This window comes from Rousettus aegyptiacus, unplaced genomic scaffold (genome assembly GCF_014176215.1).
Source record: "Rousettus aegyptiacus isolate mRouAeg1 unplaced genomic scaffold, mRouAeg1.p scaffold_m13_p_4, whole genome shotgun sequence".
NCBI lineage: Eukaryota > Metazoa > Chordata > Mammalia > Chiroptera > Pteropodidae > Rousettus > Rousettus aegyptiacus.
In genome coordinates, this window is record NW_023416307.1 from 95,983,363 (window position 1) to 96,009,210 (window position 25,848).

Below are 25,848 nucleotides of genomic sequence, written 5' to 3' on the forward strand. Positions count from 1 at the left end.
GATCACCCAATCGACCTCTGATTTCCCTCCCCCACACAGTGTTAAAATTTGTAAATATATATTAAAAAAAAAAAGAGAAATTGATGATGAAAGGCCAGAAAATTAATAGACAAACCAGCAGAGCATCAAGGAAACAAAAGAGAAGACTATTTTGAGTAGGAACAAATAGGATCAACATTGTCAAAAATAAAAATGAGGGCTGACAAGTGTTTATTATTCAACAGAGATGTCACAACAGACCTTGACAGGAGCACTCCTAGTATGGTAGGAAGGAGAATAGGGGTGGCAGTGAGTTATCTCTGAAGAACTGTGTCTATGAAGGTGAGAGGGAAAAAAAACAGGCAGGCTGGAAGGCGATGTGGATTAAGGAGGAAGTTTTATTTTGTGTTGGCCAAGTTTTGTTTTCTTTAGAGGATGGGAAAGACTTGAAGGTCTTTAAAATGCTGATGGGAAAGAGAACAGAACTGGAAAATTTGATATAAGGTAGAGAAAGGAGAGTATAAGAAAAGAGGGCTTTGTAGGAGGGCTGGAATTGGATGAAAAGCAAGGTGGAAAGATTAACTAGAGGAGAAGGAGAATCTACTTCTTCCATTTTGGTGTTAGAGAAGCTGCCAACGTGGGCTTTCCCTTCAATTTCTTCCGATGCATAGAGGTTTTACTAGAATTCTGACTACTCACTCCTCTAAAACAACAGACCATAGCTCCTCATCTTCTCTTCCCATAATGCCAATCTATTCATCTCTTTTCTATGTACTTATGACTAAACTGGACAACTCAGGATCTCAGAACATTATTTTAAGAATGTGTGTGCATATGTGTGTGTATACATATATATGTGTATATATTTATATATGTTTAAGGATATACATAATATATATGCAATTTGTGTTCCATTTTAATTAGCTACCAGCAATACAAACTTTACAAACTTATCTATAAATCTGAAGTCAATAACATTTTCAGCAAGCTCAAACATATATATATTTGAAAAGCATCCAAAATTTCATTAGTCAAATTATGTGTTTGTCAGCTATAACCCAGGTAGAAAACAAGTGCAAGACAAAGCTTTCTGTCCATATAGTTACGGTTTAATCTTAGCAGAGTTATTAATTTAGAAAATGGTGACTCAGATGAAACAATGATCCCTTAATGACCTTAACAATTCCATCTCAGAAGAGACACTTCAGTGGTCCCCAACTTTTTTTGGTACCAGAGACCAGTCCTCTTATGAGAATCTAATGCCTATGATATGAGGTGGAGCTGAGGTGGTGATGCTAGAGCTGGGAAGTGGCTGCAAATACAGATGAAGCTTCACTTGCTCTCCTGCTGCTCACCTCCTGCTGTACAGCCAGGTTCCTAACAGGCCACAGACTGATACGAGCCCATGGCTAAGGGGTTGGGGACCACTGCCCTATATGAAGGAAATACACTCAAATAAGCTGTTAGTATTAAACATTAAAGTGAAATATGTTACAAATGGAATAAAAAGTTAACACACTGCTGAGGAAAAATCATCAGTTTGATTAATCTGAATGAAACCAAATATACTGTGTAAGAGATAAAGCCAGTAAATTATTGGCACCAAAATAAAACTGCTTAAAGATATTAAAAGAAGATATTTTATATATTGCTCCCTAGTCTATGTCCAAGAGATAAGAAAACAGGGAAAAGTCACCATGACTCACCTTGGTGGGTCCATTTCCATTAATTGCCACTGGTAACGTTTCATAAAATACATTCTTAGCTCTGGCTTTGCCATTTTCAAATTTCAAAACAACTTCATCTTAATTAAAAGGAAAAACAGGTTTTAGTAATTTAAAATGTGAGTGTATTCATATATATAAATATATATATACACACACACACACACACGGATACATCAATCTATCTTGCTGTTATAAAATTTCTCTCACATGCTAATTCATGTGCTACATATATTTTTATAAACTTTGCCTCCTCCAAGTCAGCAGATATATAAATGAAGGACAACGATGACACAGATACAGGTTCTGGGCACCTCATTTACTCCAACCTAGTACCAGCAAACTGAGATGCTAAGAAACTGAGGAGTCTGGCAGAAGGAAAGCATATTTGCAATCCTGCCTCTGCCTCTTGATAGTGAAGTGATCCTAGACAAGTTAAATTATTATCTCAATTTATTCATTTTTAAAATGGGATCCTTGCCTGCCTTTTGGGTTATTATGAAGATAATAATATGTGTATGGCATATTGAACACTGCCAGGCATAATAAGCTAGGTTTCCACAACTGGCCACCATTAATAGGATATTGTTCTTGTAAATCAGACCTAATGCAAATTCCAGGAATACCAAAGACAGATGAGAACAGAAACTGTTTTTGTTTGTTTTGTTTTCAGGTTTCTTCCCTCACATTTCCTTAGCACTCCAAATTAAATACTTTCAATTCTGAGAATCTCATTAGTGTATGAACTGCCTTGAAGAATTGTACTAAAGTGCAATGTATTTTTACGTTTTAAAGTATAACGCATTAACAAATTAATGTATTTTGATTTTAGTGTGTTGGTTAATTTTAATGCATTAATGTATTTTATCAAGATATCTATTTAGGAAAACACACACAGGCACACATGCATTTAAGCACATGCACAGACACACACAAACACACATTCTACAGTGTGCATGCCTAGTTACCAGTTACCTTTCAGTTAGGTAGGTTAAAATACTATAATACTCTAACATTCCTGAGTAATTCATAATACAGAGAACCTATAATAAAAAATGTGTAATAATAAGGTATAATTAAATAAAAATATGCTAGAGCCCCCAGATGGTGAGATACTAAATTCCAAGGTAACAAAGGCCAGAAGCTTATTTTTTTTGCATTGATCTTAGGAAATGCTTTTAACTGAATGTATTTAACTATATCAAGCTAAGCTCAAGTCTGATATTTTTTAAAAGTTCCAATATCTACACAGTAAATCTTAATCATAGGTCCAAAATGGATACAGAAAAGGACAGCTGAAAAAATAGGTGTCCATTTGTACACATGAGCAATCCAGTATTTAGAAAGCATACCTACAGCTCCATTTAAGGCCTGGAAAATTTTGCATTTGTGATCCAATGTGATATTAATAGCTTCCTAAAATGAGAATAGAGAGAATACTGAAATGACAACAAAAACAGCAAACAACAATATCATGTTAACGTAGTTTGTTCTTTTGGAGAATTTAAAGATCCTATATATAAATTATTCCAGTAATATTCTTCAGAAAGACAGAAAGACTAATTTCATAGTTGATTAAATTGGAGGATAAAGGGTTTGGGAAAGCATTCATGCTGTTCTCCATATATTTCCACTTCTCCACCTTCTAATTCTAACTAGTGAATTGTTAGCAGAAGTAAAACAAATGACTTCCACTATGGAGATGTTATTACCAGTTGGAGACTCTCAGTGTGCTATCTCAGTGTGCTATCTCTGTGGCATGTGAACCAGCAAGGTTTGAGATGGCTGCTCCATCAGCCAAGGTCCCCAAGTGACTACAACTAGCAGAAACCCCCCGATGACCTAAAATATACATGTAGCAGGAGAAACAAACCTCTATCGTGTTAAGCTATTGAAGCTGAGGTTATTATTCTAGCATAAACTGCCTGACTGCTTGCTATACTAGGTAATTAATCAACCTAATCATAAAGATTGTAACTGCACACAACTTCATTTCTTTAATATAGCTTTTTTTTTTCTGAGTTAAGCTGGTTTTGCCCAAATAATGTCACTGTGACCCACTTGTCTCTTTCTACCTTCATCCTCTGTATGCCTGCTCCTTTAATCAGTAAGCTTTAGGACATCAAATTAACCAAACCTCAGATATATCATCATGAGGACAACAGGCTTTGGTTGGACTTAAGAATAAAGATAACATCTTGGCTTTAGATATGTTTCAGCCCCAGGCTCATCAAGGCAGAACAACTCCACTAGCCACAGGACCACACAGGATAGCACCATGGCTGATGCCAGAACCAGACACAATGATCAATTACCTTATCCCCCTCTAATCATCCAATCAGTACTATCTAAGAACCTAACTCCCTTAGTTTCCATGACAACTGATTTTTCCCTATATAATCTGTACTCCCAAGATACCCAGGGAGCCGGGGCTTTGAGCAATAGCTCACCTGTATCTTTGGGACTTGCAACTTTACAATAAACCCTTACTTTCTTTGCTGCAAAACCTGTACGTATCTGATTGACTTACACGTGCTCAGGCAGATGGACCCCTTTTACTCAGGTTAATCTGCTTTACAAACCTTATGATTCTCAATGTAGCAGTTTTTTAGCTACATTGTTCGGTCATAATATTATTCCTAAAATTGTCTGCATGCTGTTTTGGGTTGAATGTTCATGTCCCCTCAAGATTCATGTGTTGAAGCCCTAATCTCCAATGTGATGGTATTTTTAGTTGAGACCATTGGTGCGCTCTCACTCTCTAGTGCTCAGGTGCTCTCTGGCTCCTGCTCCCACTCCTGCTCACTCGCTCCCACTGGCTCTCTCTCTCTCCATGATGTGATGACACAGAAAAAAAGCAGCTGTCTCTAAGCCAGAAAGAGGTCTCACCAAAAACTGACCATGATGGCAACCTGATCTCAGACTTCTAAACTCCAAAAATAAATTTCTGTTGTTTAAGACACCCAGTCTATGGTATTTTGTTATAGCAATCCAAGCGGACTAAGATATATGCTGACCCCAGATAAAATCTTACGCTTAGAAAGAAACTTAAATACAATTTATACAACTAAAAATATTACAAAACGAGCAGTGAAATTTCAGAGGAAGCATCCTAAAGTAAAGACAACTAAATAAGGCTCAAAGCACTTTTACAGTTAAATTACACTAAGAAAAGATAAGCATCATGCTGTATGAGCTGGTATTCATGCCAAGAGTAATCTTCTCCTCCAGTTGCGAGACCAAGTCCTCAGGCTTGCCATGTCAGGCACACAGAGGGAAAGTAAAAAACAGAGATAAAAAAAAAAATTTAAGAATGAAGTTTCTTAAGTATTAAGTGTCTAATGAAAATATTTAGATGACTGAAGTACTTATCTAAGAAACAGAAACAGCTATAGTTGCAAAATCACTATAAAATGTACCTTAAAAAACTGTTTCCTAATGACGGCACTCACAAATATACAATTCTGTACATTTTAGAACTGCATCGGTTATATAAAGTAATTTTGTAAATCTGATATATTAGGTAGATACAGTAAAAATAATCTCATATTAAAAAACTTTGGTTTTACGTTTTTCCAAGGTGTCATTTAATCAATCTTAAGAATGTCCTCTCTAAGGCATATGGCGGACTGCTATTGTTCCCAACCTTTTCCCCTTAATTATAGAACTCAGATTTCTAGCAGAACACATATGCTTGAAATAAAGGACAAAATTTATTTTGCTATTATATTTAGTCACATAAATATTTTCCAGTCAAAGGAAAGTATAAGAAAGTATTTTGTGAAAAAGAGTTTACAAAAACTGAGATGACCCCTTATTTACTATTCTGCCTGTCCAGAATATGATGCAATGGGTGGAACTCCAGTAGCCACTTTGGACAAAGAGGTTACATTGAAAATGTGAGCAATTACATACCCTCTTCAGTGGATCAATGTAAATTTTAGTATAAAATAGCTGATCATCATCATTATCCTGTAGATTCCACTGTTGAACTATACGGTTGATATATGGAGCATAACCAATAAATCCTGCAATACAACAGAGACAGAATAGAGAATTCAGTATTCCAAGACCAAAGCTCACATTTGAGTTAATTTCATTGATCTGTTGCACACTTATAAAGCCATCAGGAAATACCTTAGGCTGAAACTTCACAACTCGCCATGAGAGAAATGAGTTATTGGGAGTCCTTTGTTTTATATATAAATTATAATAGAGTAAATTTTACTACCAATCACAAATCAAAGATTCGTTGAATAAACACATTCCTCTCAAGAAAAAAAAAAAAAAGCAAAAAACAAAAAACAAAACACAAGAGCAGGAACTAATGTTTTCCAAGGCTCTAAGGGGAAAAGAGTTACGAGGAAAAGAATAGAATAAGACAGAATTTTCTTCCTGACCTTCTAAAATGCTCTTCTTGGATCCTTTATAGAGGATTCACTATTTCTGAAAAAAGAAAATCTCCACTCCAGTGGTTTTAATGTCAGTGCCAGAGATGCTAACACAGTCAAAGGAATGTTGGATTTGTCACTGACTGCAAACATCCCAAAGAAATTTTATATCTAGGACATTTGAGGAACTTTTTCCTTTACTTGAGCTAGTTATTATGGTACCTGCTAAACTATTCTCTGGCTAGGTTTAGTGTGTCACAGTCTGGAGAAAGGAAGTCTAAAATTGGATTGTTCCCTTGGCTTAGAGCATAAGCATTAAATTTGCCAGTAACAGTTGTCTGTAAAAGACACAGACAACAGAGACATTTTTCACTTGAGTCTTCCTCTGAGTGTCAGAAATGCAGCCAAGCTGCTATGTTTCATTGAAATGCAATAGTTTTTAAAAGGAACCAGTTTTCCTCATGTGAATCAAAAGGAAGCCAAATTTTTTATCCTCAAAATTAAAATTTCTCCATAAGAATAAAAGAATTAAAATAAATAGGTCCAAAAATATTACTGTTAACTACAGAAAACAAGACAAAATAAAAACATGGCTAAATCGATCACTGGTGGTTCGTAGTTGTTATTTTTGTCAAACTAAAGACACTGAAAAATAATGACATTTTTAATCCTACGACCAATCTTCTGTGATAAAAAATACATGCAAGCAGACCATGACATTTTCAATGTTTATATTTGTTTTACAAAATTTATAAATTTATATTTTCATTTTTTTTATAAATCACAAACATATTAGGAAAATGACAAGGAATCACAATTGACCCTTGAACAACATAGGTTTGAACCACTTGGCTCCACTCAGATGTGAATTTTTTTCAAAATATATACAGTCAGCCTTCTATATTCCTGGGTTTCCTATCCATAGATTCAACCAATTGCAGATTAAAAACAGTATTTTCGATCGAAGGTTGGGAATCCGTGGATGCAAAGGGCCAATTGTATATATTTTTTATGCCATTTTATATAAGGGACTTGAGCATCCACACATTTTTGCTACCTGCAAGGGGTCCTGGAACCATTCTCCCTGGGATACCAAGGAACTACTGAAGTTTTGGAGGAGAGCCAAAATTTATACATGAAATTCTGACACACAGGGGTTGATGTCCTTAACCCTGTGTTGTTCAAGGGTTAACTGTACATCTATTTTCATAGAATGTGATATATATTTTATGATTGATATTTTTCTATTAAACTACCATAATATTTCAAAGTAACAAAATTTTTAATATTCTGAAAATTTCCTAAGGAAATAGGTCTACTTTCATTTTTTTAAATGATATACCCAGAAACAAAGCTCTTGTCCCTTAAACAACTCTCAATATGTCATTCATGAGATGACATAAACTTTCACTAAATGTATTTATATTTTCTACTATCTCTTTATTTTGACCACAGAAAGCATAAGGATTATGTTTTAATGTCCCTGTATGATCTCTTTACCATTTAAAAACATATTTTCCTTAATTAAACTTGCTCACAAAGGTATTCACTTAGTAGTTTTTTTTTTTGCTGTTTGCACAGTACTGTGCATCTATCTGTAATTAAATATCTGATTAGATTAATCACTAAGCAGATTAATACATATATATGATATGGTTTTTAAACTATCTAAGATTTAGGATAAGTTAAAAAATAACCATACTGCGGGCCTGACAGTTTGGAAGTTTGGAAATAGAAGCAGCACCAATCTATAATTCAAGCATTCAGAGAGAGAAGTCAAGAGTGGGAAATCTTCTCAGGCAGAGGCTTTGTCAGTGCATGAACTGGAAATCAAAGAGGGAAAGACTGCTAACATAATGAGGACAGAGTGATCAATGTGATAAACTCTAGGTTCTGACTTGAGTACAAAATTAAAATCCAAAAATGGTAGATGGATTAGGAAAAAATAAAATGGTCAAGAGATACCCCAAACCCTAAAATGTAGTTGTACTGAGATGATGAGGGGGAAAAATGAGCTGAAAAGGCAGTACAAAACTGGAATTTAAGGTTTTAGAAGTGTAATATTTATACAGGCTGACAAAGTTCCAAGGTACAACAATAAAAATGTGTTACTAAAAAAAAGTACAGGTGAATAGAGCTTGAATTGAAGCAATCTCAGAGAAAGAAAATTACTTGCTAAAGGTTTCACTGTCATAGGTGGCTGGGCAAAGGCTAGAATTCAGACATGCTATTACCTCAAACAGCATTTATTTGAACCAGCCTAAATTATGTCAGTTATATATATACACATGTAAATGATCCCCAAATAGCTATTCTCCCGGTATGGTTTACAATTTCCAAGTTCGCAAAGAGCCAACTTGTTTCTCTATCGTGTTCCCAACCCTATTTGGTATCTTTTGGCCTTATGTTTACATTAATCTTGGTCTAAGAAAAACATTTTGGAGTTATAATACCCAAAGTCGAATTTTATTTTATTTTTTTGAGGGGGGGGAATTTGAAAACGTGTTCCTTTAATCCAGGGAAGCACAGCTAATGCAGCATTTTAAGTATACGCATATACTCAAAGTTGAATCTTTTTGAATACTGATTTCAAGACAAATCACTCATTTACTCCAATATATTTAAAATACATATAAAATTAAGAAATGCCTATTTTTTAAAGCTACATGATTGTAACTTGCAGTTTTTTCTAAGAGAATTAACTAAATGCATTGCCTTAAGCCAGAAAATTCTCAATGACACTATTATCGGAAGATCCAGATCCATGTTGTTTTTCCTTTAACAACAGAATGTATTTAGGAAAAGTCATTTAAACTTGGGGAACATTAGTTTTCTCACTTATAATTGGGAAATAATAACATACTGTTGCTAACATTATGATATGTCATCTCATATATGGGAAAATGCATTCTTAACTATAAAATGCACTGTGAATTTTAAACTGATATAATTTTTACATAGTAAAAAAGATAATGGTTATTTAAAACTTCATGTTGATAGTTACATATACCAAAAAAAAAAAGGTTGTTTCATCAATATTTATTATTTACTGTGATCTACATTACACTTTTCTGCTAGTATCTTACCCACCTCCCGAATTCAAGTAGCGTTTCCCAATGTGCACAATGGGATACTTGTCTGCTAGTCTTTTATCTGGCCACAGAATTCCATCTGCTGCAAAGACCACTTTATGGTTTGACTTTTGGAACTTTTTTAGGACTTCTTCTGGACCACCAGCAAATATGACATCAAAGCTGTTTAGTGAGGGGGAAAAAAAGTTTTAAAATATTCTTCTCAGAATTAATACACAGAAACCAAGAAACAGCCTCTACTCTAGTAAAAGTCAGAATTTACAATATAACACAAGATGAATACCAATTATTTACAAACTACACCAAGCAATTTTAAATTATATGGATCATACTAAATTATTAGTGTTTACATTATATTGGCAAATGTGGTCCAAATAATAGAGGTTTTTTTTTTAGTACTAGTCTTAACATTTTTTCAGTAATTACTGATTCCCCAAAATCAAAATTCTAAAACAGTGTTGAAATGTTTAAAAGTTACTGACTTATTATCTAATAATAATATAGACACAATCATTGACAGAAGTGGCCATTGTAACTGCCTAATGTTTCACTTTAATTTGTACCAATCCATTACAGTTTATGAAGATTTTATTACCTTGAAAAAAACGTGTCCAACTACTTAGTATTATCAATATATTTTAAATTTATATTTTAATCACTATTTAGCCTGAAAGCCTAAAATAAAGTATATAGATAAGTACATCTTTTTAAAGCTCAAATAATTTGAAAAAAATTATATAAAAATTGACACTATGATTTAGTGTCTACAGTTTCACTGATTTTTCTGGAAACTTTATTCTCATAATCTATTTAAAGAATCACAATAACTTAAAATATGAAATATACCTAATATATTTGCACTCTGCAATAAGTTCTCTATTCTTGCTACAACCAGAGACCCTTTGAATCTTTTTTATTTCCTTTTTTTTTTTTAACATAAGAGTACTTCAAAGGCCAAAGGTTTCCAGAGATAATAATTTAACACCCCAAGTAACAAACAGTAAGAGCAAACTAATGCTCTAGAATTCAACACCACGTCTCCCTCAAGTCAATAGTTCAGATGCACTGCTATGCATCTGAGTAGAGGAGTAAGGAGGCTGCTCCACATGCCTTTCCCAGCCAGACTTGCTCTCTGGTAGCTTGTGTATGCTACCTGAGAACAAGGATAGTTAATATGCTACTTGAGAGCAACATTTAATAACTTTCCAAATGTGAATTTTTTTATGAAAATAAAATACACTATTGCTCATCTCTAAAAAAGCAGAAACCCAATGAAATTGCTTAAAATTACTTTAGCAATAATAGTTTAAGTTTATACTTGTGGCAGAAGTGCTGAGACCCCATGTATATTCCACACCTGTATTTTAATAACAGACTTAGACAAGTTATTTAAACTCTTTATACTTCATTTTCTTTATGTATAAAATGGGAAAGCAGCACCTATATCTCATCAAGTTATTGTAAAAAAAATTAAAATTAAGAACAATACATGGCACATTAAAACAATAAAGTTAATAAAAATTAATGTTATTGTTACTAGAAAAAACAGACTGAAGTAAGGGGAGAGGCAGGAGGAAAAGTACCCTTTAAGTTTATACCAATCTGTAGTTTAAAATAATTTTATTTTTAGCCAGATACACATTTTAAGATAAATTTTAAAGCAGAATAAATTTATTCTAAATCCTCGAACCAATTTTTCTCTGCCTATCTATATAAAAAAACCTGAATCAATCTGACTTTACAAAATATTTACACAAATATCGAGTTTGTTCTTCTTATAAATAAATGACTGATTTCCTCAGTATGATCATTTGCAAATTCTGCCTCCTAAAATAAACCTCTTTTCTAATAAGAGTATTTTCCTCAAGACTACTAGTTGTTGATATAACTTTTTAATATTGAAGATTAAGAAATAAAACCAGTTTTATGGGTAATTGAGCTGTAAGAAGCAAATAAACCAATCCTTCTGAGACTGAGACTGCCAGACAAGCTGTAGAGGAACCCCAATGCATTATTTGTAGACAGAAAAGAGTTTACTATGTCAGAGAATCATATTATTGGAAACTTGGGCCAAAATGATTCAGAAATTTTGCAGGTAGCATCACGTGTTCAAAGTTACAAAGGCACAATTGGAAAATGAATATTTTCTGTCTTTGTAGCCCTAGTGACGGATATAATATTTATATGGGGCATCTCAAACTATTAGTAGAAGTCAATAGCTTTAAAAAGTTGCGCAACTTTTACTTTTATAATTTAGTATTTTATAACCATGCATTACCTTTACATCATAAAGCAATTTTTTTTAAAGCAAACTAGGAAGGCAAAAATTATCTTCACGTAATTCAAATGAGAATGTGATTTTTAAAAAAATTTACAGTTGCTGAAACATTCCCATTTTATTCGGTGGCATTGTTATTTCTGTGTTTAGGTACTTTAGAAAATTTCTTTGAATCAACTTTTAACTTTTCAAAGTGCAAGAAAGTTTTTTTTTACTTAAAATTACTTTGGCCATAAAAACTCAAATAGTCACTTTTTTTAATTAATGCACAAAGGTCATAAAAATAATTCTCATTGGAATTTAGTTCATTTAAATATGAAAAAACAAAACTCCATCATTTATTGCAATAAATATTCTGGGTCCTGCCATAACCATAAGGTTCCACCTTACGTGGTCATATTGAGTCCTCTACCATATTTGTCAACATTCTATCTCCAATAGATCACTAAAACTTCTGTAACCATTTGTGCTTCTGTCTTCCCTGTTTCCATGGCACCACAAACCACACAATTACCCAAACTGAGAATCTTTCATTCAACCTTGCCTCCTCCCTTTCCATGGCCTTCTCTCATCAAACTTTTCACCAAATCCTACTGATTCCATAAACTTAATCTATTTAGCATTCCTCTCCACACCCACTAGAAGACAGTGGATTAGATTAATTCAAAAATCCTACAAGCCTACAGATTACTCATGCCCTCTCCATTTCTAATAAAGACAGACATGCTCTCCTGAAAAGCAGTCTGTACCAGTCCCCAAACTAGATCATGGTTCTCCATTATAGTCTAAAGCTGGAGTCAGCAAATATTTACTATCTAGCTTTTTACAAAAAAATAGGCTTTGAGAGCCATTTGGTCTCTGTCACAATGACTCAACTCTGCTGTGGTGGAACAGCAGCTATAAGCAATACTAAACAAATGGGCACAGCTATGTCTCAAAAAACTATTTACAAAATCAGGCAGTGGGTCAGACCACAGTTTACCCATACTGGCCTATAGAATAGTCAAAATGATTCAGCCTTTCATTAATGATTTCCCATTAAACAGCCTGTTCTGAAGCCAAACTAAATTAATTGATCTGTCTGTCATTCATGTCTTTACTCACTTTGATTCCTCTGCTTAGATGTCTTTTCCCCAATCAGATCCAAACCATTTACCCTCAGGGCCCATTTTAAATGACACCTCCTCTTCAAACCTATACTTCATCAGCATAAATGGAAAAGATCATTTCCTTTCTCTTAACTCTCATAACTCTTTTCCTCTCCTTTTTCATGGAATATCTTATTTTCTGCTTTTCACACTGGAAGTGCCTCTTATATCAGACTCCATGTTTTTCTTTCATATGCCAGATCCGTGTTTTTAGTCATCTGTGTATTCTCCTAAGCCTTGTATTCTTAAGACTGTCAATAAATACTTGTTGAATGAATGAATGAATGAATGAATGAATCATCCCAAGTCTCCACAAGAAGTAAATGTTACTTGGTATACAAAAAAGAAGCAACATGAGTGTTCCTTAATCCTCTTTATTTGTTCTTCCCCAATCCAACACTTTCTTCATCACTGACATAAATTTAAGCCAAAATATTAGTGGCTAGTGTTTGAAAGTTTAAAGTCTGATAATATTGAAGCATGTAAGTAGCAACACACCTAATAATTCTGTCTTAAATCGTGCCTTCACCTTAAATACATATCTATATTTCTATAGATAATTAATGCCATAAACAATGATAAAACTACCCTATAACCCCTTCCCTCCCCCCCAAAAAAAATAGTTGAAAATGTCCACTCAGTTGAACTTGTAGACTAAATCATAATGAAATCACAGTGGAAATGATTAAATTTATTGTAGGAATTTTGGAAGAAAGGGAAAAAATTAGCTAATATAAAGTAGGTACTATTTTTAACATGAAATATTACTTGGAGATTTTTCTCCAAATGGAATACAATTTTATTTCCTGACTAAAGAACTCTTACTGGGGCTGGGGAGAGGTATGAGTAAATGAGGATAGGCCCTGGCTGGAGGGTCATTTTCTCCAGATGGATTTCTGAAAGTGGCCTAGTGCTAGAGTAACAGCTATAGAGAGGACAGCTAAGAAGAGAATGGTAGGAAAACAACATACTGCTCAAGTTGCTAGCTATCTGTGGGACCACAAGTCATCACCACTTGCTGTTTCTGGGTTGATTTCTTTAATTTTTAAGTAAATGGTTAATAGATGGTTAATTAATGAAAAACTCCCTTTAGTTTTAAAACAATAGTTAAATTTAATCTCTACAACATTAGTACTTTCAAATCTGACATATTTACTGCACAAGTATTCACTGTCAATGAAGAAATAAAGAAATCTATATTTTTAATCCCTAGAATTTATTATTATGTAGCAAGAACATGTCAGATACAACATGTATTCAGAAGGCAAGGTTTCTATCCCAGCCAGCAGCTAGTACCATATTTTGCACTTAAAACATATTTAATCCATGTTTATTCAAACAAACTAAACTCAAGGAGTAAACAATCTGACTTTGGGAGAAAAAAATATATATACATATATATATAAATATATATATAAGTACATATGTATACACACACACACATAAAATAGACAAATGTCATACGAGTACCATATATCAATCCAGATATACACAAACACTCAATGTTTCTTTTGCATACAATCTGCTTCTTCCTCATTCCAACATACCCACTAATATATTCAGTAAATATCAATAAGAACATGTGAACAATTTGAAAAAATAAGTCACTCATTTCCTACATAATTTCTAAACATATTTCCCTATTCTGGATAAGCCAGAAGGCAGTGCAATATATTTAAGTGACAGTGAATGACTCAATCTTTCCTTCAAAAAAAGGAAAAAGCAGTATAGAAACAGAACTTTGATGTGTTTTGGCTTTCCTTTATCCTAACATAATGAAATGCTGTTCATCGCCAATAACAAGGTTCTTTGTGTCTATACACTTAAATTGTCATTACTGCTAGGATGGAGGAGTCCATCAAAAAAATCTGCCATAGTTAGTTAAAATTATAGCAATCATTCTTGAAAAGCTTTGCTTTCAGAAAAATTTTACAGTCTTCTGAAAAAACTTATGTAAGATGATAAAAAATGCAGACATAGTGGATATGTAACCTAAATAATGAGAGGCATGAAATATTTCCTAGAATAAAATAAGATAGAATTTGGCCACCTGTAGAATACATATACATCATACTTGTAACAATAACATAATAATAAAAATATTTTCATGATTAGCAAAATGATCTAATAAAGCAATCTTACACAATTTTCTAAAAGTAAATGATTCTGAAATTATGCTAGCATTTGAACTTTTTGAAGACATGTATTTTTCTTCCAAATTAGGTTTTTTTCAGTTTTGTTTGTAGAATTAGTATAATTTGAGAATTCCTTCAGGATGGAACCTGTATTTATCCCTTTTTCTGTAGTAATAGGTTTGATGCCTGGAACACAGTTTGTACTCAAGACACATATCCTGAATGCAAAGTGAAAAATCTGTTCACTGATCTCACTTTTCAGCAAAATATTTAATTAGCAGCCAAAAGAAACAAACATTGGCTTACATATGAAAGATCAAAACCAACAGCATCATTTCTCATAATTTCTAATCTAAATTCAATTTTTTAATAATTTTAATCTTTGAGACTTAGAAAATTTGGATATTTTCCTGCCTTCGTAAGGCATTTTATTTCTCTGAATTAAAAAATAAAAACAATCTTTAAAAATAATTTCAAAGCAACCACCTTATTTCTCTCTCTCGAAAGATCTGTTTCTCCCTCTTTTAATGCAATTTACTGTTACCTAATATTTACTGATTTCTTGCTATTTACCCTGACGATATGTATGTAAATTAGGTACATTCGCAGCTTCACTGTCTGAAACATACAATTACAATTCAATTTGATAAGTGAATAGAAGCTAGCAATATACAGTCAAAATGATAAGGCAAATATACCAACAGCAAAGATTTGTGTAACTAAGATTATCCCTCAATTTTCAGCCAGTGTTTATTTACCCTGGATCAATCTCCCAGACCAGAGCCACCTAGAAAACTGCTACAATAATGGCTTTATTTTATACTCATTTTAATTCTACATCAACTTTTGTATTAAAACATTGACTACCATCCTAGTTTTTTAAGCTGTTGCCCTTACTGCTATCATTAGTTATTACAGCAATAGCCTATAAATTACAAAGTCAATTCCTTTACCTTACTTCAAAGTTACACAGTTGGTCATCTTTAAACAAATACTTAAAGAAACCATGTCTATATACCAAAATCCTTGAGTAGATAGGTATTTTCATATAAGAAATGCTCCTTTTGGGGAGGCTAATAAACACCACTGAATATGTCTTTCAAATATTTCATATACTGGGAGTCTTTCAAAATGGAGTATATCACTATTCTGATTAATGGCATAATATTTACTGCTGCCAAAAAGTATAAATGTCTGCTCAGTATAAATTCATACTCAAATAATTGTACCAACTTTATTTCTAATACTTTTCTGCTAAATAATTTTCTTAAGTCTAAAAGAAAAAGAAAACAATTAACCAAAGTGTTTTTAGACACTGATCTGATATCCAAAAAGATGCTTATTTTAGGATCTGGACTCTGCTGGTTTATATTTTACTATACTCAGCATAGAGTAAGTTTGTGGGGATATTTAGTATGTATATAATTTACTTACAATTACTCAAACAATTCTTTTTACATATTGGCCTACATATGATTCTTAAAAAAATAACTATATAATAATAATTGGGTCTTACTGTCTTCAGTGTGACTAAAGAAACACATGCTTTACAAGGTAATTCTAAAAGTAATACAAAGTACCTTATTATAAAACCCAAGATCCTCCATTACCTTGTTTAAAATTGTATAAACAAATATTTATTTTAATAAATGAAACTGTCCAAATTAATTCACAAAAGCCTATCTAAATGAGAACAAGGGATCACTTTGGGGTATTGAAAATGTTCTAAAATTGAGTAGTGATGATAATTTCACAACACTGTTAATTAACTAAAAATTGAATTTTACAATTAAAATGAGCGTATGTCATAGTGTATAAATTATACCTCTATAAAGCTATTTTTAATAGAAGGCCATCTAAACCATTAGGTACATAAATCTTTGTATTTTTTAAATATAGTAGTGACCTATGCTTCCATAAAACTAATTATTACAGTTAAATTGTCCTCTAAAAAAATCACATAAGAAACAGTAGTTTGTTTGATTCATTAAAATTAATATATTCTGAATTCTAGCTTCGACCAGATGTAACCTTAATTAGATTAGCAATTTTGTTATAGAATGAGTATCCTATATAAAATAATTTACAAACAGCCTAATTCATTTCTCTGTAATTGTTAACTATATTGATCACTCTGTACACATACTTTTTTAAAAGGCTGTTGTTTAGAAAAATAATAAGAGGAGATAAAAGCTCTAAAGTGGCACCAATTGTCCATCTCTCCTTTGCTTGGTTACTTTCTTATCATCCCTAGGTTTTCTAGGACAGACAAAATGGGTAGTGATAAAGAAAATGTTAATGATTCTTAGACAACAGCTTGGCTAAAATGGGCCTGCATGTATTCGGTTAGCCAACCGTTCTCAGAGGCAGTTACCAAAAATTTTCTTTTTGCTTCACTGATATATTCCAAACACTAAAAAGCACCTGGTATATTAAAATTTTATTGTCATCTTTTTTTGTCAAACTGGGTATTAAAGTATCATCTAAATAAATAAATGTAACCTCAAGCAGTCTTCAGGTATCTCACAGTGTCCCTTTCCTCATTAGAAACAAAGACTCCTATTAAACTAGTTTCTTCTGAGTAATTTTACATCTAAACACACTCAATATTTAACCCAAACAGTTATTATAACCTTCCTATTCTTTTACCAAGGGTAAAAAAAATACATAATAGATTCTGTAGAAAAATTCCCAATACGCAAGCTAACACCAGCTATACCGCATCTCATGTTGCAAGAATAGGTAGCTATAAGCATAACTTAATGTTTTTTCCCTAGAAGATATCAGGGACGTTCTCTAGATGTAAGAATATGGGCCCTTTCAATACTTTTAAGTGTTAAGGTCACCAGGAATTCATTATGTCTATTTTCATTTCAAAATTTATACCTTTGTTATTATAAATAACTTTGCATGAAAAGAATGTCTTACTTTCACCTGCAATAATTTGTTATTTTGAATTTTTAAATTGAAGGAGAGATATAAAGAAATTTTTCTAAGTTAGAGGGGAAAATGCAAGGGGATTTCAAGTCAGCAATCAATGACTAACTCATAAAAATAAAAGACAGAGAAAATGAAGAAGGTGGCAACCACTAATGATTCATGATAACTTGACATTACTAAAAACATGTAAGAAGAATATGAAAAAGATAAAGAAAGATAGTGGACACTCGAAATTAAGTAAAAGGAAAACAATTTACAAAAAGAGATTTACACATTGGATTTTTCATTTTTCATAAACACAGGCTTTCTTATTTTTCACTTATAACTTTACATGATCTATTTCCTCCTGGTTGACCAGAATCCCTTAAGTTACTCACCTCAGTATAAAAGCTCAACATGATCCTTACTCCATCACTAAATCAAGATTAAAACATGAATTTCACAAAAATGTTAGCTTATGCCATGTTTTCTCTCTAGTGTTAATGGTCATATTACATAAGTCTGTCACACTATGGTTTTATAATTATAAGTAAAATTTACTTTTTAAAACAATGACTCTTTGTGAATAAAATAAATATGTAATCTACACATATGAATGTCAACTTTTTAAAAATTTATTTAATATAGACTTAAATATCCACAGGCTATTTCTCTTACCATTCAGTAAACAAGACAACCAGATCCTCTTGACTGGCATAATGTTCCATAACTTCTTTCATTAATCTGACTTTCTGGCCGCCTCCAATACTATTAATTCCATCACCACCTCTCCACTCTTCTCCTTGACCAAGGACCTATAAATGAAATCAACATTTTATTTCTGAGCAACATTCAAATAATGATAGTATCATAAAAATTGGATGTCATCAGCAACTTGTATAGTATTACACAATAACTACTCTGTAAACATTTTCACTAAATCATGATACTAGAAAGAAAACAACTTCATGCCTAGGTCAGGTCACAATTCTTCAATGTTATCTACCCCATAAATGCCATTCCCAATTTTATCATCTCAAAAGTAGAGAGTATAATCTTGGGGTGGGGTGGGGAGGACAGAAAGCATTTCTCATATTTTATTTCTATTTGTTCAGATTAAAAAGAAAATGAAGAAAGTTTCCATAAGACTTTTCAATCGAGCAGGAAATCTGTATGATGAACACTGAAAGCCATTGAAGCTCAGTGACTCCTGACAGGCCCTTAAGCAATTTTCCTACTGAACCAAAATAGGTTGTTCAGGGAAACACAGATGGCATCAAGTCAAACGTCGTCTTCTTTACCTTATACATTACCCTCAAAAGCTTAATAGTAATTACTCAATGCAAGAAATTGTCTAAGTACCATTAATCAGAACTAAACTTGGAACCGTTCTCATCACTGTTGGCCTTCACCTCAGCAGCAGCCTCCTGAATTAAAAGTGCATGCTGATGCAGCTGGCTCTGAGGGAGTAAGGAGTATATATATATCTTCCTCACCTGAACATACATCTAGTATCTCTGTTTCATCAAAAAAAGTCTGAAGTTCCTGAAATAATGATATGCTAGGAGATCTATGAAATCGAGGGGGAATAAAATTTAAAATAAATACAAAAGAACAAAATAAATTTAGAAAATATTATTAGTTTCAATTTTACTTAACATTGAGCCAAATATAAACCTGGTTGGCAAAGCCTGTGGGGCTCCCAGTTTCAGTTCTCTAGCTAGTACTTCATTACTACCTATATTGAAGGTTGGAAGAAAAAGGCTAACCAAGAAAACTAAACTGATATGGTTTTGGAGTCGTATCCAGGCTAATCTAGTAGATGTTTTTGCCTTAAAAGTGGCCTCCTCTGGTCCTGAGGTTTATTACACTTCTATACTGCAACGCTTCTGGACTTCTTCAATACTGTATCTGAGAGCCTCTCCGTACAGTGTATTATATAGAATCTTGAGTGTCTATTTTTGTTCCACGAAATCGGTGTGTCAAACTTGGGCTTGCATCTGAATCACATGAAGGGCTTATTAAAAACAGACTGCTGAGTCCTGCTCCCAGAGTCTGTGATTCAGTAAGTCTGAAGTGAGGCCTGAGAATCTTCATTTTTTATTTCTCAAATGATGCTGATTCTAGTGGTCTGGGGTCTGCACTTTAACAACCAACCACTGAATTTCATAATGGGAAGACAGCAGGAGGATCAAAAACTCCAATCAAACAGGTCTGGGTCTAAGATTTGATACTTTATAGCTCTGTACCCTCATGCATAAACAAAGTAGTATATGTAAGTAGTAATATAATGAATCAACACATAGTATATATAAAGTTCCTAAGGTGGTGCCTGCCTTGCACATAAAAAACATTCCACACTTTCTCCAGTCTCAACCCTGACGATCTCATTCTTTGAATTTCAGCATTATTTCACACTGATTTTTCTGTTACTTCCATTGTGCCTCCTAACAGAGCATACTACTATATCTCTCCTCTATCCTAACAAATTTCTAACATATTTTTCATTTACCCTGAATTAAACATCCAGTTGTTAACATTAGATCTCTTTTCCATCAAAGTTTAGCCTTTCTAATACCTGTTCTATATTAACATATGTCCCTATTCTTCCAGTGGTAGCAAAAACCACCTTCTTTCTATACTGCATACTAGAACAGCTCAGTTTTTCCTAGGCAATGCAATGTTGCCCCTTTAAGGGTTTTGTTTTTGTTTTTGTTTGTAAATGTGCTAATTTGTTTGTTTGTTTTCCTATCTGAGATTCCTCCACCATTCTCATTTACAATAAAGACCTGGCTGGCAGATACTCATTTCTATTTACAAAAATTAAATAAGTGAAAAACAAAAACAAAACGGGCTTTCACAGCTCAGTTTCCTAGTTCTAACAAACTCCTCACCTCTGCTCTGATCATTTGTCAACAAGAAATTTCCCTGGAGGAAGTCTTCTAAAACCTTTTTACATTTGTATAATATTTACATTTTTATAATATGCCCGAATCTCTCTAAAACAAACAAAAAACAGGAAAAGCAACTCTCCATAATGGGACAGAAAAGAGATACCCTTCAGTCATGTTTCCAATACTTTATAAACAAAGAAACACACTATGGCAGACAAACCCATTATGATAGTAAGTGAAAACAATTACTATCAAATCTTAGTTATGTGGTGCTTAAATATGACCCTGCCAAAAGAAATGTAAATATAAAAATAAAAGTATATAAGCATATTCTTCTGTTTTTATAGACATGTTTATACAAAGCATTAGCAAGTATTAAGAAATTATTGTTTGAGTGGGAGTACTAATAAGGTCAAATGTTTCTTTAAAGCAATCATTTTAAACAAATTAAGAATATATAAACAGCAATGTGTAACCAAATTTCATCTTCTTTCTGGGGATTGTAGATTGTGTTGCTGTTATTGTTGTTATAAAAAATGTACTTAAGCACTTTTTTTTTTTTTTTTTTAGGCGAGGCAACCCTTGGTTGATCTTCCAGACTGAGAGGACTTTGTCAGTTTACAATCCCCCTCCCCCTTTTTTTTAATGCCTACAGCACCTAGTCTTCCTGGGTGGTCTCCCATCCAAGTACTAAACAGGCCTGACCCTGCTAAACTTTCGAGATCAGACAAGATCAGGCTTGTTAAGGGTGGCATAGACTTAACATCTACATGAATTAAAAGATATACCATACCTTCACAGTATAATTGAAGTATTGGGCTGACTGCATAAATCGATGGAATCCATCACTTTCTTTTGTTGCTACAGTTATGACTAATAATTTATCTGCAAAGACAAAAGGAAATAACATAAGATGGTTTACCAAGAAGTTGAATGTTATCAATTTACAACTCACTTCAGAATTAGGTATCTCATTAAACCCTTGGGAATGTGCTGATTTATTAATCTACATAAGGCTAAAAAAAGCTTTTTTATTGCCAAATGATGAACCATAAAATAATTAATTATTTTAATGGTAAGAAAGTACATTCATATCATTGGCAAAAGCATGTCTTCCACAGAGAATTTCAACACTTTGAGAAACACTTCCATAAAATACACAAAGCTTTTATCTGTAGAGACAGACCCTCCTAGGGATTATTTATCTAATCAACCAGTTCCATTGTTACCTATAAATCATCATCACCAATTTATTATACATATCAGTGAGGTCTGGAAGCACATTATATTACTCAAAACACTAAGAAGGACAAAAAAGAAAAAATCCAATCATGAGACTAATCTTAATTTTTTTAAATAAATTATGATAAATTGGGAACAAATATTTAAAAACAGAATCTTTTTTCCCCTTATTAATGATTTTTTGCATATGAAGTCTGTAAAACAACATTTACATCACCTTTAGTGTTTTTTCTTTAAAGAATAAAAGGAACCAAAATTAGCACTCCTAGTAACTACACAGCTTTTAGTCACCATTTTTATACATATTATTATTTTCAATCCAACATAACCCTCCTTAGTAGAAGTAGAAAGAGATAGATTTAAGGAGTCATTTCAAAATATCTATAGAAGCTATTAAAGAAAATGCTTATTAGGAAAAGATGTTACAATATGCATAAAAGAAACAACTGCATCAGCAAATGTCCAAGATGATGGGACATTTTTTTTTGTTTTAATCTGAGGATATAGGAGAACAGTGGACTAAGAAAGAAAAACTAACATCATTTTGACATTCTAGGCATTGGCACTGAGCTATATCATTTGATACTCACCTGCCTGTTACCAATAGGAAAAAATTCAGGTCTTAAGTGCTGCTGAAGCAACAGATAATCATTGAAAATAGCATTATGTATTACTAATTAAAACCAATTTCTTAGGACCCAAGGTATTCACCAAATTTTGAATATAATTGAAACCATAAAACATAAATAAAATATACATATAAAGAAGTAATAAATTCAAATATTCATTAGTCATGAAGATAAATACGAAGATAAAAATGAAGATAAATATCAACATTTTTATTTTTATTTCTGTTAAGAGGCATTTCTTACATATTATTCAGCATTATGAGAAATAAATATTCAGGAAAAAAATAAGTCATTTTTATAAAGTTGTCAGGCCCCAAGTAAATATATTTTAAGAGTATTTTTTTGATTAACTATTCTTTTTTATTTAAAGTTTTGTTTTAATGTCTAAAATAGTACTTAACTGATTAAGAAAATCTGACATGCTACCATTCACAAAAAAATTTTTGAAATGGTGGATATATATTTTATTTTATAAGAGTAAAGAACATGCTTTTTAAAGTCTCTTTTCCCTGTAATAAAATGACCATTTAAAGGTAGCTTTCTTAACTTTTCTTACATAAATCATAAGAATTAGCTATAGCAAAACTAAAATTGTGTGGTCTGCGTCTGGCAATCTTATGCAAAATGAGGAAGAACTGATGTTACTAATTATAAAAGAGAAAAAGAAAATAATACTGTTAAGTGAAGGTAAGTTTAATAACATTCTATACAAACACCTGATTCCTCTCACCTGCTAATAAGCATCATTACTTTGATTGTAATGAGAAAGACCTTACTCAGTCGGGGAAGTAGAACAAAGTGCTGGCATGTACCACTCAGAATCACTCACCACCCAATTCAAGACTCCAATCTGCTCACCATTTATGAAGTGTTGTCAAAAAATTTAACCTAACTTTGATACATACTTTAGATTTCACTAAAATTTGCATTACAGATTTACTCAAAAAGACAAGATAATTGACCCAAATAAAAATGGCAAATGTGAACGAAGGGAAGGGAAACTGTTATATTAGCAGAATTAAGAGACAGTTCAACCAAAGGTAAATCACGAACTTCAGCTGGGTCCTGATTTGAAGACCTACCTGCAAAAAGATACTCATGAGAAAATTAGAGAAACTTGAAACTTAACTGGATATCTGTCGATATTAAGAAGGTGTTGTTAATTTTCAGCATGGAAATGACATTTACTTTTTTAAAAAAGAGTCCTTATCATTTAGAGACAGATACTGAAGTATTTACCCAATGAAAGGAAACTGTGTATGTGATTTGTTTCAAAGTTATTTGGGCGAAGATGGAAGGCAATAAAGGAGGAAGATAAAGATTAAATGAGGCCATATGCGATGACTGTTAAAACTAGAGTCCTTCGTGTTTGGAAATTCCTACAATTAAAAAAAAATTCAACTTTATGCCCAATTCTTAATCCTCCAATCAGAAAAATGACAGAAAAATATTCAATATAACTTTAACAGTCTAAATCACCTAAGTAAAAAAGAAAGATGAAACAGGTAGAATGCAGGAATTTTCTAACCAAACAAAATTATAATTTAAACAATTATAATTAGTTCTTTATCCAATTTTTTCATCCACAACTGAAATAATAAAGTAAAATTATAGGGTAAATGGGCTTAAATAACAGGTACCCATCACACATGATCAAAAGTAATCTATGAAGGTGTCAAAGAAAAAGCAAATGGAAGGTCAACTGCGGCTAAATGTAACCTCCATAGCTATTGTCTGACTTTATTAGAAAATAGGTTAATACTTTGAATGAAGAAGAAACATGTAATGCATCTACGGTGTGGGAGGTTAGACCATTTATTGATGAAAATCACATCAGATAAAAAAAAACACAAGAAAAAAATTCTGCAATCATCTTTATATGGTCCTAGAAAATGCCTATCAGTATAGTAAGATTTTAATAATACTGAAGTGGCTAAAGAGTTAGTTCTCTACAAAAATTCAGATGAATATCAGATTTTGTCCAAAATTCAAGAAGTTAATCTATTTAGAAAGATCGAAGCATCTATGTCTCTCATTGTGAAATAGACAATATTTTTCTCCCAACAGTTGTTTATGCAAGAGTAGAATTTATCAATAGTGTTGACCTAATTTTTCTTTCAAAAATAAACCATGGGTTTAAAAGAAAAAATTGTTGTTTTTTTTTTTAACATAGCCTATCTCCGAATGCTAAAGCAGCACATAAGAACCGCCTGAAATTTATTTTCTTAATGATAAGAATTTTATTAAGTAACTCAGCACTAGCTCAGCTGCCTTTGCTCCCACTCCTGAGGGATAAATCTCCCATCTTCCCAAGAAACTTTCTCTACATCAAGCAGGGGTCCCCAACCCCTGGCCCGCAGACCAGTACCAGTTTGTGGCCTGTTAGGAACCAGGCCACACAGCAGCAGGTGAGCAGCAAGCAACCAAGCAAAGCTTCATCTGTGTTTGCAGCCGCTCCCGGTGCTAGCATCACTACCTCAGCTCCACCTCAGATTACTGAGCATTAGATTCTCATAGAACCATCGGTCTCTGGTGTCAAAAAGGTTGGAAAAGGCTGAGTCATAGTTAAAACAGTCCTTAATTATAAATTTGCAAATGCCAACAAAAACAACTCTACCACAGGAACTCTAAGTACATTGTTATCTCTCTGCAATTCACTCATTTTGTGACCAGACAGGTCCTTTATCTGTTAAGATCAGTAGCTCTTAACTTTTACTGAAGGAACATGTTTTTTATTAGTAAAATGCAGAGGCCAGCAAACTGGCTGTAAAAGGAAGAATCATAAATATTTTAGGCTTTGTGGGCCACTTACAATCTCTTATAATTCTTTTTTCTTTTTTCATCTTTTAAACACTTTAAAACTGTAAAAAGATTTTTTTTTTAAGTTTTCTGGCTCTCCATATAAGAACAGGCATGGGCCAGATCTGCTCTCATGTCACAGTTTGCTACTGTGGTAGGCTGTGTAAATCTGAAGGCAAATTATTTCAGTTTAAATACCAGCTCTACCATTTATTATTTTTTAGAAATTGGTCAGTTACTTGAACCTTGTGCCTCATCTATTTCTCTAATTTTTAATATGTGTGTAATAATAGCACCTACCTGAAAAGTTTGCTGTGAGGGTTAAATTAGTTAACATATATAAAGTGGCTAATACACTATAAGTACTACATATGTATTAAAGAGGATCTTCTTATATCTTTCTCTTTATTTCTACTCAACAGATGCATGGAAAGGTAGGTTGTAGTTGTGAAAATTTCAGCAGGTTATAACGCCATCTCTTTCTCTACCAGAGTCAAACACTCAAGAATCTGATATCTCTTCAAACTCTCAATATTTTATGATACCAGTAATGTAAGAAAAAAAAAAAGCTATGTAAAAAGTCCAATTTGAAGCTGTTCATTCAAATAATTTAGCAAG

General features: G+C 32.8%; 1 protein-coding gene across 2 annotated transcripts in view; it reads right to left on the minus strand.

Annotated features, from left to right (window-relative positions):
* The window catches only part of PLOD2 (procollagen-lysine,2-oxoglutarate 5-dioxygenase 2), an 89,554-nt gene that overhangs the window by 26,439 nt on the left and 37,267 nt on the right, over positions 1-25,848 (minus strand). For both annotated transcript variants that reach the window (XM_016166025.2, XM_016166038.2), the window contains exons 2-7: positions 21,354-21,445; positions 18,345-18,481; positions 9,185-9,348; positions 5,619-5,731; positions 3,056-3,119; positions 1,686-1,783 (exon numbers count right to left, since the gene is read on the minus strand). In XM_016166025.2, coding sequence (XP_016021511.2) covers positions 1,686-1,783; positions 3,056-3,119; positions 5,619-5,731; positions 9,185-9,348; positions 18,345-18,481; positions 21,354-21,445 — 668 coding nt within the window. The remainder of the gene's footprint in view (positions 1-1,685; positions 1,784-3,055; positions 3,120-5,618; positions 5,732-9,184; positions 9,349-18,344; positions 18,482-21,353; positions 21,446-25,848) is intronic.